At 41.8% G+C, this 13,601-nt stretch overlaps 1 protein-coding gene across 2 annotated transcripts in view; it reads left to right on the top strand.

The window, feature by feature from the left end:
- The first annotated feature begins 10,719 nt into the window (after positions 1–10,719).
- The window catches only part of ZC2HC1A (zinc finger C2HC-type containing 1A), a 37,394-nt gene continuing 34,512 nt past the window's right edge, over positions 10,720–13,601 (top strand). For both annotated transcript variants that reach the window (XM_030491359.1, XM_030491349.1), the window contains exon 1: positions 10,720–10,829. In XM_030491359.1, coding sequence (XP_030347219.1) covers positions 10,814–10,829 — 16 coding nt within the window. In that variant the 5' untranslated portion in view covers positions 10,720–10,813. The remainder of the gene's footprint in view (positions 10,830–13,601) is intronic.

Raw genomic sequence — 13,601 nt, 5'->3', positions numbered from 1 at the left:
GTAACTCCCCCCAGTTTATATACTGGGCATGACGTGCCATGGTATGGAATACCCCTTTGGCTAGTTTGGGTCAGGTGTCCTGTCTCTGCTTCCTCCCGGCTTCCCCTCCTCCCTGGCAAAGCATGAGACTGAGAAAGTCCTTGGTTGGAATAAACATTACTTAGCAACAACTAAAAACATCAGTGTTCTCAGCATTGTTCCCAGGCTGAAAGTTAAAAAACACAGCACTGCACCAGCTACTAAGAAGGAGAAAAATGACTGCTATAGCTGAACCCAGGACACAAGGGGATGTTCAGACTCTGCCAGGAGCTGTGCTGAACTTGTATGTTTGGAATGAATTGAGAATCACAGAATGGTTGAGGTGGGAAGGGACCTCTGAAGGTCATCTGGTCCAACACCCCTGCTCAAGCAGGCCCACCTAGAGCCTGTTGCTCAGGACCATGTCCAGATGGATTTGGAATATCTCCAAGGAAGGAGACTCCACAACCTTCCTGCACAACCTGTGCCAGTGCTCAGTCACCCTCAGAGTGAAAAAGTGTTTCCTGATGTTCAGAGAGAAACCTCTTGTGTTTCAGTGTGTGCCCATTGCCTTTGGTCCTGTCACTGGGCATCACTGAAAAGAACCTGGCTCCGTGTCTTTGTACCCTCCCTTCAGGTATTTGTAGATATTGACAAGATCTCCCGAAGCCTTTTACTCTCCAGGCTGGACAGTCCCAGCTCTCCCAGCCTTCCCTCATTAACAGAGGTGCTCCAGTCCCTTCTTCTTCAGGGCCCTTCACTGGAAGAGGCAGTATGTCTGTGTCTTTCTTGTACTGGGGAGTCCAGAACTAGACCGAGCACTCCAGGTAGAGCCTTACAAGAGCTGAGAAGAGCATCAGGATCAGCCTTCTTGACCTGCTGGCAATACTTTGTTTAATGCAGCCAGGACACCATTTGCCTTCTTTACTGTAAAAGCAAATGCACCAAGCTTTGAGATAACTTGATGTTGTAGGACTGGTCAGTAGGGAGGGTACGTCTACGTTTAAATATAGGCTAAAGGCTAAACTCAGCAAGTTTGAGGAGTGCTGACTTGTAAGACACAGATTGGGCTTGCTTTACAGTGACTCAGCCACAATGCCCTAGGCAGAACTCTGTCTGCCTTTACTTCATGCACTTTAAAGCCCATTTAGTCACATATTTATCCGAAGTGCAAATAGCCTGGCTCCCAAAGCCTGTCTGAACAGCCTCCATCTATCCCAACTGCATATGGTGATTTTATGTCTAACTCTGGACGGGCATGAGAATTTGAGGTACTTTGAGGGGCTCAGGAATCTCCTTCTACAAGATCAAATCACACTTGTGTGCAACTTTAGCTGAAGTTAGTTTGCAGGAAAAAGTAGGTACAAGTAAAGCCCCTACTGACTCTGAGCTCCCAAGTTTTGTTTATGGTGTATAAATTGTATACAAGGGATAACATACACATAGCCATCCAAGCCAGATCAGAGATGCAAATGAGGAGCTGGACTCATTTCATTCTGCTTAGAACACAGAAATCAGTGAGGGGAATAATAACCAGAGGGAAACAATAACCAGGAACAGAAACTGAGACATCAGGAGGAATTCTGTGAGCAAAGCTTTAAAAAGAAAAGCTTGAAAATCTGGACAGAGGACATATGAAACAGCACAATCTAAAAGATCCAAAGTCAAGTCAAGAAAGAAACACGGGAGACTGAGTTCAAGGTATTCAAAGGAAAAATAGAATTCAGTGGGTTTTATACCTGAACTGCTGTTTTCAAGACATTGCTAAGAAATGTCTGTCTGTTCTATAGCTAAAGAATTTAGGTCCACAAAAAGAAAGAATTTCACACTGATGGAAGATTAAATGGTCCCTAGAACCAGTGGGAGGCAGCTGGAGATGCAGGAAAGAGAATACTGTATTGCGATTTTTTCAGGAACTGTAACAAGTCATTATCTTAGAGCTGTAAAAGATTTGTGCTGGTTTAGTGGCAGTTAGATGCACACAAAAATCATACTAAAAAATGCAAACTTGGGCTTGAAACTCAGTTTGATTTCCCTGTTTCTCCTTTTCAGTTTTAACTAGAGCTTTCAAAGCATCAGTTCTCCAAAAGTATTTGAAGAAAAATCAAAGGAAGAAATCAATAAGGAGAGGGAAAATCAGCAGTGCCTGCCAACTAAAGACCCTTTTAATTCTCTCATTACTGCCTACAGTTGACCTCTGCATTTTAATTGACAGTACTTGGCACCATATGATACATTTAAGATCTAAATAGCCTGCCCAAAGGGACATAAAAATCTACTGAACTGAGCACTTAAAACATGTTCATGGGTTAAAGAGCAAGAAGGGGCACATAAAAGATGTGGATGTACACACATACAAGATAAAAAATATTCATTTGACGAATTTTGCCCTGTCCATTTTATATTAACCTTATTTTATGTATTATCCATTGAGAAAATAGAATTGAATCCCATTTAAAATCAAAAAGTCCTCAAGAATAACAGGAAGGCGGTGTAAGGGGAAAAAAAACCCAACCCAAACCAAACAACACACCACCACCATACTGCAAACATACAGAATGTCATAATCAATGTGGAATGCTCTCTTCTCAAAATCTTCTTTGATTCCCAGTAATAAATGAAAGCCAAATTCACATATTTAAATTTTTATTTTGCACGTATTTAGCTTTTTTCATCAAAAGGAGGATGATTGTGAGCAAGAGTCAGGGGGAACAATTTCAAATCTTCATTCTGCTTGTGATTTTTTGTGTGATTTCACTTCCCCTTTCCATGTCTTACACTGCCAGTATCAGTAACAGTTTGAGACCAAAAGATTCCCTTAGTTGCTAGCCATTATTTTCAAAAGTAATAGCTTCTATATACAAATAAGGTTTTTGAGACTGAGTATCTTGGAGCAAAGATCATCTTAATCCAGGCTATGAGTTCAAAAGTGTGTCTTATGCTATTGGATAAAACCAGAAACCTTCACTCAGTTTCAGTTTTGAGATCAATGTATGTAAATCTTTAAATCAATGTGAAATTTCTGTTAATCAAGGAAAAGATTGAAACATGAAGTTCTGCTTAATCAAATTCTTCGCAGTGAATCAAACAGTCAAGATAATCAAGGATTTTTGCACTTCTAAATTCTACAGTTTGATCAAATAACACTTAATATTTAAGAATATATTGTGAAAATTACACTGAGCTGGCATGCATCCCCTCTACTTTTGGTTTCTGTGATTAAAAGTGGAAGCATGCCACAGCCCAGTTGCTGAATTAGTTCAGTATGATGCCATCAGTATGATGGGCCATTCCTTAAAGTGAAAGCATTGACTAATATTTCTGTGTTTCTTGTTGGAGCCCATGTACCTTTGGTGGCTTTTTACAAAGATATGGAAAAGAAAACTTTGTGCCAAATGGTAAATCCAATTTAAAAAATAAAATGAAACATTCCATTGGTTCTTTATATTAGAACTTGCAGTAATTATTAGAGTCACTCAACTATTCGTCACCATAAATAATGTTTTCCAATCTACTCTGTGCCATACATGTCAAGGCTCTTCCTTAAGTATTCACACAAATCTGGAAGTATCACTGGAGTTGTATCATATGGTGAAATTAATTTTTTATCCTAACATCTCACTACATCACAAAGCCAACTTGTACAGAGAAACCCATCTCACAGTAGCTCAGACTGAGAGCCACCACATTTACCACAATAACTTTCAATGTACTGATAAATTTCAGTCTACTGATCTATACCTAAAAAGCCATTTATTGCAATAACTTGTTGAACTAGGTGTTAGAGATGCTGAAGAGCCAATTTTCTTGATACTGGAAAACAACATAGGGAATGCAGATATCTGGCACTCAGAAAAAAAAAATTATCACAAACCATTATGAGACAGAGAGAATTCTCACCATGGCCATGCATCAAATGCCACTGGTAGAAAACCGTAAGAGGGAGAAAGAGCAGACACACATGGACTGACGTTATGGCTTTGAAATGAAACATAATAGGAGACAATCACTGGGAGATCAGCTTCAAGTAGAACAGGTCTGCAAAATTCATCTATGGAGCTCTTTTTGTTTAACTTAAGGAAAGCACATCTGATTTAATGACACTAAATGTTAATCTAAAACTAGATGAAACTTTAGTGTTTTCCTGCTTTGCCAAATTACTTTGTAAAAATGCTTTTGTTTAAGGATTTTTACCACCATATCCATGGTTACTTATTTCCAAAAAGAAGAACTGCAAATGTGCAAATTTAGTCACATCTTGCAAGTTTATAAGGGATATGCACTACATAATCAGTCCAGGTTTTTGTCTAAGAATAGAAGGATCAGCAGATCACATTCTGGGACAGAAAATGGCAAGAAGATGAGTATCTTAAGTGGTAAATAAAAAGGGAAACAAATATATCAGAATATTTTATTCTGAAACAAAATCTAAGTTCAGTCAATAAATTCTGCTCTTACTATGTATGACATCTTCCTCTGCATAGTGAACACTATAAACACTATAAAATTACAAGCCAGTAATATAGATTAAATTGTAATGACAATTGATTTTAATTTCTCAATTAAAAAAAAAAAAAATCTCCTAAAAGTTGAAAACACCTCACCCAATCCACAGACCATGATACCTTTGTATAATTTTAATTTAAATTGCTATACAAGCCATTTGGAGAATTCCTCAACAGTATAATATTTCACCAGCTGTGTGGTCAATTTGTTTGTGCAATACGTAGATGCAACCAATTTTTACATGCTCACCCAGCAAACTCCATCTTCTAAGCAAACACTTAGGGAAGAGAAACACATAAAGTGCTTTGTGGAACTCTCTCATATAAATGGCTTTGCAAAATCAGCTTTGTAGCATTGCTTTGTTTCTCAGTAATCTCTCAGCTCTGGCTTAAGCCATGCCTTAGAAAACACGATCATCTCCTAAACCAACAAGATGAAGAGTGTCAGAAATTAAATACAAGCAGTGCAGAGGATTTACTAAAAGTCAATCTGTTTGGTTTACAGATTTTCCTGTAACACTGATTTTCCCACTCATCTTTCAAGAACTAACCTGCTAGTGGAACTGTGAAAACTAACACCCCAACATTTGAAGACTGTTCTATAGGTTGCAAATGCCAATGTATGAAAAACAAGTAAACAGCAGAGGTACTACATGAAGTGCAACTTTATTCAGGACTGTGAAGCAGATTATACAGAAAAAAGCATGTGCATTGTATAATTTGACATTTCAGCATAGAAATGCTCCTGAATTGGAGCTGAGTAAGTCCCTCAACCACCTGAGCACACGAACATTTGGGCCAGCACAAGGAGGAGGGGAAGGAGGTCAAAGTGTAGAGCTGAGAAACCATGGTCACTGAAGGACAACTGGTTTTGATGGCAATGACGGTTTACTGATCATGAAGATATGGCACTACTCCAGCAGCAAAGTTTCTAATGGGAAAAACCCAATAGTCTTTCTTTTGTTGTTTGCTATCTAACTGAAGAATCACAGCCTCGGACAAAGTCACAGTCCCTGGCCTCCTCCTATTTACTGGCTACTTGGCTTGAAAAATATACCTAACAGCATGGCGTCCTAGAATTTAAACTATTATTTTATTTGTGTTTTGGGCATTATTACATCTCATTTGCTCTAATGCTCCCAGTTTAGACTCAGCTTTATAAGTTAGGTAATTCATGCTGGGAGAGAGCGAAACCTGTTCAGCCCAGCACTGTTCACCAATTTTCATTGTGGCCTCTGGTCTTGTTCTGTCAAATTTGGAAGTCCCACAGCAAACAAAACTGTGAAAGTATACTAAAAAAATCCCTGGGTTGCTAAAAAGATTGATAACAAAATCACAATACTCCAATCCTGAATATAAATTGGAACTATAACCCACAAAAGAACAAAAGGCAGTCTTGTATTAATTCAGTTGAGGAATTATTTTAGTAGGAGAGTAATCATTCTCGTCTGTAGACCTCAATTAGTGCTAATTGTAAGAAAAGTCTTCATAAGAATATTTAAATTTTAAAGTCCCCTTGTGCAAACATATCTGAACTCCCAGGAGCTAGTTATAGTGCAAAGTGTATTAATTAAAATGCCACTTTGGGAAATCCTTTTTATCCAATGTTCATTATTAACATGAAAGATAGTGAACAGGTTTTGATTTTCTATAAAGATTTCAGTCATCGTGACAGGGATTCAAATGGTGAAGAGCATTTGAAATGTTAATGAAATTCTGATCATTTTACAGGACTTAGTCCTTTTATGACCCTTCTGCCCCAAATGATGGATCGAGGACAATGTATTGTCAAGCTCTGGATCCGAGCCACTTTCTAAAGTGACTAAAGATTTGGAGCACTTCAGTTTAGGGATTTTTCTATACTGATATATACAATAAGCCATATTTATTCCGTGGCTCTTATTGGCCTGTCTAAACTGTTTATAAGACTAATAGTCCATTTCCCACAGCAGCTCTCCTTACCTGGGGTGACTGTTGGCCATATGAATATATCTAAATGCCAGAAAACTCTCTTCACTGCATTTTACTAAATATATCCTGTGATCAGTATGTGCCTTTCAGATGATCAAATCCAGGCATCTCTATCACATGAGGAGCTGCATGAGAAACAGAGCTTATGCATAGGACATGGCTCGAATTTATTGTGTGACCAGTCAGGCTCTGCTGGCGAAAGAAACACCTTACGTACCAGAAGTACACCAGGGAACTATGAGTACTGTAAGTTCAGTCCTCTATTTCTGCCTTCAGAGATTCAGGCAGAAAGATTTGGTATCACTGCTTCTCTGTGCTTTGAAATTCAGGACCCTTTCAAACCTTAGGTCATGATTCTACATCTCTAGGCACTTTTGCAAAGATCCAGACTATGCAACCAAAGATTCAGACTAAGCTGTAACTTGGGAAAATGAGTCTTCATAATTTATCAGAGACTCATAATTTACCACTCACAACTTATCCCTGTGGGCAGACTCCTCTTTCTCACCAACTGAAACTGAAGAAACACTTCTTTACTGGTCAGCAGAAAGACACCCAAGTCTTTTTTAAAACTGTGTTTGAATCTTAGGTGGCATCTCTATACTCCTGCTTAATGTCTGATCTTACCTTTTAAGTCTCTTCTTCGGAATTCCTTCTGGAATTTGGCGACATGTAGTCACATCTATGTGAGTGTTTGTATTTCAGTTCTTTAAAACAAGTGTGAGTAATAAAGATGTGACTTTTGCATGTAAGGCTGCATTTTCTTGGTCCTTCTCAGGGCCTGAAGATTCTGAACAGAAGGTCTTTAGATGCAAAAATTCCTATCATCATTGCTGCCTCTGCAAAACAACTGATATGGAAAAGGAGCTAAATATATACTGGTGCCTACAAGCTTACCATAACATCACAAATGTAACCTAAGATACATTAGTAGAAATAACTCCCAGCAGAGGCAAAGAACTCTGAGTGATGCAATAACATCACCTCTCAGAGACAGTTTAAGATTCTGATCATGTATGAAATATGAATTAACATGGAAAAGGGGCAAATAAAGGGCATTATGATAACTATGGAAACCGGAAGCATAGTTTCTGAGGACAGTTCAGAAGAGCTCTATTTTGTTTAGGCTAACAAGCCAAATACTGAAACAGCATGCATGCTAATTGCTTATAAACACATCAAAGAAGTAAACAATAAGGAAAATATTTAATCCAGAAATCAATGTTGGCACAAGCAGCCACAGTGCAAACTAGCAATTAATAAATTTAGCATAGAATTTGGGGGGGGGGGCGGAATCCTAAATATTGTAGGAATGCCATTGCAAAATAGACTTGCATTTGGTGTAGTAGGTCTACAGCAGAATAACACAGGCTTGGGGTTTTTCAGTATGGAGGTAAATTTATGCAGGCATTCATGTAGCACAGTGGCTATGATAATCAAGGACTGGTCCCTTGTTCCTCACTTGGACATGACCATTAAAAGACAGCTACTTTCAGTAGTCTTTCAGGAGCCTTCTGAGGTATACTGACCCTATACATAGTTACACAGAGAATGTTCAATACACCATCCACAAGAACTAGAAGAACCTTTTAGCTGTGCAGCAGACCACTTGTCTATTCATTTTATAAGCCAGCTCTTACTTCTTTCACTTCTTAGGTGAGTAAGTGTATGGCAAAGACAAACAATGACACCTTTGCAGAGGAAAACTAAGCATTACATCTGTTTTCAGTACATAATTCAGCCTGAAGAAATCTAGAGTAGGATTTGACTAGTCTGACGCAGGTGTTGGTTATTTACTTGTCTCTCATCCTGAAACATTTGGCCAGGCAGATGGCACCCTCAATCCTGTAGACTACATTAACTAGAGACAAACCTCCATAGACTATTGTGGAACTTGACAAGTAGCTCAGGTGTGTAAGCACACATTGTAAACACCTAAAGACAGGTGAGCTGAAGTTATCTCCTGCCTGAGTTTTTAATAAAAATAACCACAAATTTCAAAGAGAAACAATGAATCAAACCAAACAAAATGCTCCTCTAATACTAAACTTTTCATTAAATTGAGAACACAAGATAAAAAATATGTTTATTTTTTTCATTTGGAAGGATTTCCTTCTGAGAGATGATGTTATCCTGAGCCTCTGTTTTTCAGTTTGCTGTCCAAATACAGAAATACCACTCAAGTAAGTGCAGTCTGACACGCTACCCTAACGGTTAGTTAACAGCAAATGCTTGCTAGCTACAGGCTCATTTAAATTTTATGTCAAAGATTTAATGGATAATTTGCAAAGTTTAGGACTCTACAACATGGTGGCAAACTAGTTCCTTCTGGCATGGCCTGTAATTTTCTAAGCATAAACTCTATAGATCAAAGGCAATTCTGAAATGTATTTTTAGTATGGTTCTAAAGTACCAAGAAAAATTGCAGCTAGAATTACCATATATTTTCAAGCTTTTGGTCTCAAAAGATTATTTTTATCATACATTAATAATGGTTTACATGGTGGCTGTTTGGCATGCAGCATCTGGATCTATTTGTCCTGTGCTAAGGACATGCAGAGAAAACAACATGATCATAATCTTCTATTTAATTTAGGTTTTACGCATTTGTTTTGCTTTCTTTGAGTTGCATTCCCAGATGTATCGTGATTGGGACAGTAACTGTGATTGTATGGACAAGCAAATATGGATCAATCAACTCGACTAGAGTAAGAAGAGAAATGATTTGCAGGTGCCTGTAAAGACAGAAGTAATTTCTATAAGATTTATTGTACTTTATGGAGAAAAACTTTATTAGTTGCTCATGGCATATGGCCACAAAAAGGCGAATGAAAGATCTTAAGAATTAATTCTAAAGTAATGTCTTGAAGAAAAAAAAACCAACCTTGAAATGCTTTTGTTGCTAAAAATGTGGGGAGCTCTTGTAAAAGGAACAGAAGAATTTCAGTATGTATCAAGCATTATTCATATTCATTAGTCAACAGCAACTTAGTAGTACTATTTTCCAAAAACATCCATTACACAGATGTTACCCCGCAGCAGGAGATACTCTCAGATACTAATTTTATAGGAGCAGCTCTTTCCATTAAGAAAGTAAAAGGAGTAGAAATCCACTGCCTGCAAGTATTTTCAGGCCATGAACCCGGAAACCATTGTTTGTGCTTTACCCGTGGTTGCCCATTGCTTTCCTAGAAGCATGGCAGCACCTCTGTGGCCACACACTGCGCTGCACCTCAGCACACTTGTGCGGGCTCGCAGCTGTGAAGGGCAGCAGGACCTTGCTACCATCATGGCTGCTGCCCGCGCCCGCCCAAGGGACTGGTGGCTCCGGGGCTTTTTCAACAGCAGGGTTATTCGGTCTCGCTTGCCCCCAACGCAGGAGGGACGTGGGCCGGCTTGAGCGAATCCAGAGAAGGGCTACAAAGATGGCCAGAAGGCTGAAGCACCTCCCCTGTAAAGCCAGGCTGAGAGAGTTGGGCTTGTTCAGCCTCGAGAAGATGAGGCTTTGGGGACACCTTAGAGCAGCTTCCAGCACCTAAATAAGGCCTACAAAAAATCTGGAGGGGGACTTTTTACAAGGGCGTGTAGTGACAAAACAAGGGGAATGGCTTTAAACTTAAAGAGGGTAGATTTAGATTAGATATTAGGAAGAAATTCTTTACTGTGAGGGTGGTGAGACACTGGCACATGTTGCCCAGAGCAGCTGTGGCTGCCTCATCCCTGGCAGCGTTCAAGGCCAGGCTGGATGGTGCTTGGAGCAACCTGGTCTAGTGGAAGGTGTCCCTGCCTATGGCAGGGGGGTTGGAACCAGATTATCTTTAAGGTCCCTTTCAACCCAAACCATTCTGTGTTTCTCTTTGGTCTTCATGTACAAGGGCTGCTCTTGGAAAACAAAGATCCTGGCCACAGCACAACCTCAACGCCTGGCCTACAGGACAAGTCTGACTGTACCAGCGTTAGGGTAAGGCCGGGTTTTGCAGGGAGACGCCCAGACCTAGGTCCCCGCTCCTCCGGACAGACAGACCGACCAAGCGCGGTGCAGCCGAGGGGCGGCCGCGGCGGGCCGGGGGGTGCTCGACTGCCGGGGGCAGCGGGTTTGCGGCGGGCGGTGCGCTGCAGGGCAGCGGCAGAGCTGGCACGGGGCAAGGCTCGGGCAGGAGCGGGGCGGTGGCAGGCGGTGCCCGCGGCGGGGGGGGGAGGGCTGGGCCGATCGCTCGCACCGCCCGCCCGGCCAATGGGAGCGGCGGTTGTTAGCGGGCGGGGAGGTGGCGGCGTTGCCACAGCAGCGGCGGGGCCAGGGTTGTTGGTCAGGGTGCACTATGGAGGGGCTGGAAGGTGAGAGGCAGCGGTGGGGCGTCCCCTCCCTGCACCGGGGCCAGCTGGCGGGCGTCGGGGCCGAGCATCTGTGCTGTGGCGGGGCGTGCTTGGGCGGCGGCGGCGCTGGGAGCTGGGGCCTGGGCGCCGCCTTCCCTGTTCTCGGACCCCCTGCGGCGGCCTCGCGTCGCTCCGCGGCCGGCAGTGCGGGGGGCGGCGGGGCTGAGGTGGGGGAGTGCCGCAGGAGCGGGGCAGGGTGTATGGGGGGTGGTGAACAAAGGCGGGTGGCGGCGGGGCCCCTGCGCGGAGCCCGGCGGGTCGGGGGGCAGGCGCGGCGGGCAGGGCCGGCCTCGCTGCGCTTTATCTTGGGCGCTGTTCGGGTCTCCCAGCCGAGCTGCGGGTCTGTGGCCGTGTCCCGCCGGCCCCTTCCTGCCGCGGCCGAGCTCGGGGCGCGGTGAGCCTGCTCGGTGATCCGCCGCTGGCGGAGGGTTCGCTGCGCGGCGGGCGGCAGCGGGTCAGGCGGGCATCCCTGCCAAGCATCCTTTTTTGCAAACAGATGGCTAACGTGGGTGTTGGGATAAGCTTACGATGGTAGGGAAGTGTTCAGTGCAGTGAAGTCTAGGTATGTATTTGCTGAGTTTATCCTTTGCAACTTTATCCTGTGCCAGCTGCGTTAGTGAAGATACCATCACTCTCCAGAGCAGCCATCGTAGCATAGATATCTATGATCAGGTTGGAATTTATGAAGTTACAGCTTGCTGTCTGAGCATTTCGGTAGGCTTGTCATTACTGTGGTTTGCAAGCTGCTTTAACCTTATTACTTAAGAAAAAACACAGACCTCTTCTGAGTAACTTTTGCAAAACAGTCATTAAGTCTTCCATGCTCTGCTTCACTAGAGGTAACTGAGTGCTTGAATAGGAGTGAGCACAAGCTAGCCTTTGTTCTTTATCCCTTCTAGCACAGTTGGAGAAGTAATTCTGCCTGAATACCCGTCTTCTCTCTTTGTCAGTTTTTACAGTCATCAGACACTGTTCTTAGACTTAGTGACTTCATCAAAGCTATATATGTGGGCACGATTTGGCATTAAAATCCTAATAGGCTCTCTTATTTCATTTACTCATTATGCTTTGCTGACTATTAATGCCTTTAAATTTGAAGGTGGTGTCCAGTGTTTATCAAATAATGCTTTATCAGGCACTCTGGCTCTGATGACAGTCCTGTGACAAACCTGTGTTGCCTGTCCAGAAGGGGAAAACTTGCTTTAATTTTGCGTAATCTGTGTCTTTGACTGCAGTTGGGACTGCATGTCATCTGCAGCCCATCCATCAATTGATTTGGTTGTGAGTTAACTTACCAACGCCAGCTATGCCAGCTGTGTTTGTATAAGCTCTAGCACCTTCCTAATGGAGGGTGGGCAGAAAGTAGACCTGCAGGTAATAGCAGAAGCCTGAAAAGAACATGCTATTTTTGCAGTAGAACTTGTCCAGCTTCAGACTTTGCTGGAAATGGTTTACATTTTGTGTGTGTGTCGGTAGGTACTGGGTGTGGTGGAAGGAAGAACTGCTAAAGCATGGGTGAAATCTCATATTTAGTCTGTGAGCCCTTTCTTGAAAGTACTTTCAGAAGTTAGAGCTTATCAAAGAATTTTTTTCATAATGTTCCTTCTGAGCACTCAAGATTAATCTGAGAATAGCATGGGTAATAAGCCATTTCTAGAACTTCAGATGGCATTGCACTGTGAACACTCTTATCCCACGCTTGTTATCTAGCATCCTTGAATGCTAAAGTTTTTGAAACTGAAGGACATAGTGGTTTTGCATTTTTGTGGGTTGCTTTGTGCTGTGTTTTTCCTTCTCTAAACAAATCGTCACAACATAAAATACTTCCTTTTTTATGTCAAAACGTTTGAAGCAAGTGGCTTTGCTTTTATTTACAGTTTTTCAGTTTGAGCTGTCTCTTGATGCACATTATGTTAGGCTCAGATGAAGTTTCTGTAGAAAGGTGGCCCTAAGACAGGAAAAACGTAAGCAAAACTAGTAACAATAATAAATTACTTCATTGGGAATTATGGTTTTTTTCCAGGCATTGCTCCACTCAGAAGAACGTTGCTGGTTGCCATTTTAGATTAAATTTGTGTTTAGAAGCAGAGTTGCACAGTCATATCCGCCTGACATGGAAGTATGGGCTGCTTCTGAAATCTGGCTTGGACTGCTCCCTCTCTATATTAGTGCTCACCAAAATCATTTCCCAGAGCTGATTTGTACAGCAGGTCCTGGCAGTTGTGTGCGCAAGGGGTGTGCTTACGGTGGAGGGTGGGACTTTGTCTTTTGGCAGCAGTCTGATTTTATGACTGTGTAAGACCCCCTCAGGCACAGGATGCTTGGCCTGGACTTTCCTCCCTCAGAAGCCAATGCTTTGCTGTTAGGGAGCTCAACACTATAGATGCAGGATGTGGTTTGCTTCTGTTTATTTGAGCATGCTATTAATAAGTTTATGATTCCTTCATAATATGATGGAGAGTTGAATATGGTTAGTTTGCTCATGGAGCTGCATTAGTGACATTTAAAAAGCTAAATATTTCCAGTGTTGTGGTTGCATTTTCTCACTACGTGCAAGTTTAAATGTTCAGTGAAATGGCGAAGTAGGTTTCTGTGTGACTTAGGGTTTTTTTCTAAAATTTACTTCTGTTCTTTTTTTTTAAGTCAGTTGCTTTATTATTTTATTTGTATATCAGTATCGTTATATTACTAGATTCATACTGAAAGTGAAATTTATAACTTTAAAGTTTTGTA

The sequence above is a fragment of the Strigops habroptila genome, chromosome 1 (genome assembly GCF_004027225.2).
Source record: "Strigops habroptila isolate Jane chromosome 1, bStrHab1.2.pri, whole genome shotgun sequence".
NCBI lineage: Eukaryota > Metazoa > Chordata > Aves > Psittaciformes > Psittacidae > Strigops > Strigops habroptila.
The sequence above is the reverse complement of the archived record's forward strand: the minus strand, read 5'-3'. Positions and strand labels throughout refer to the sequence as shown.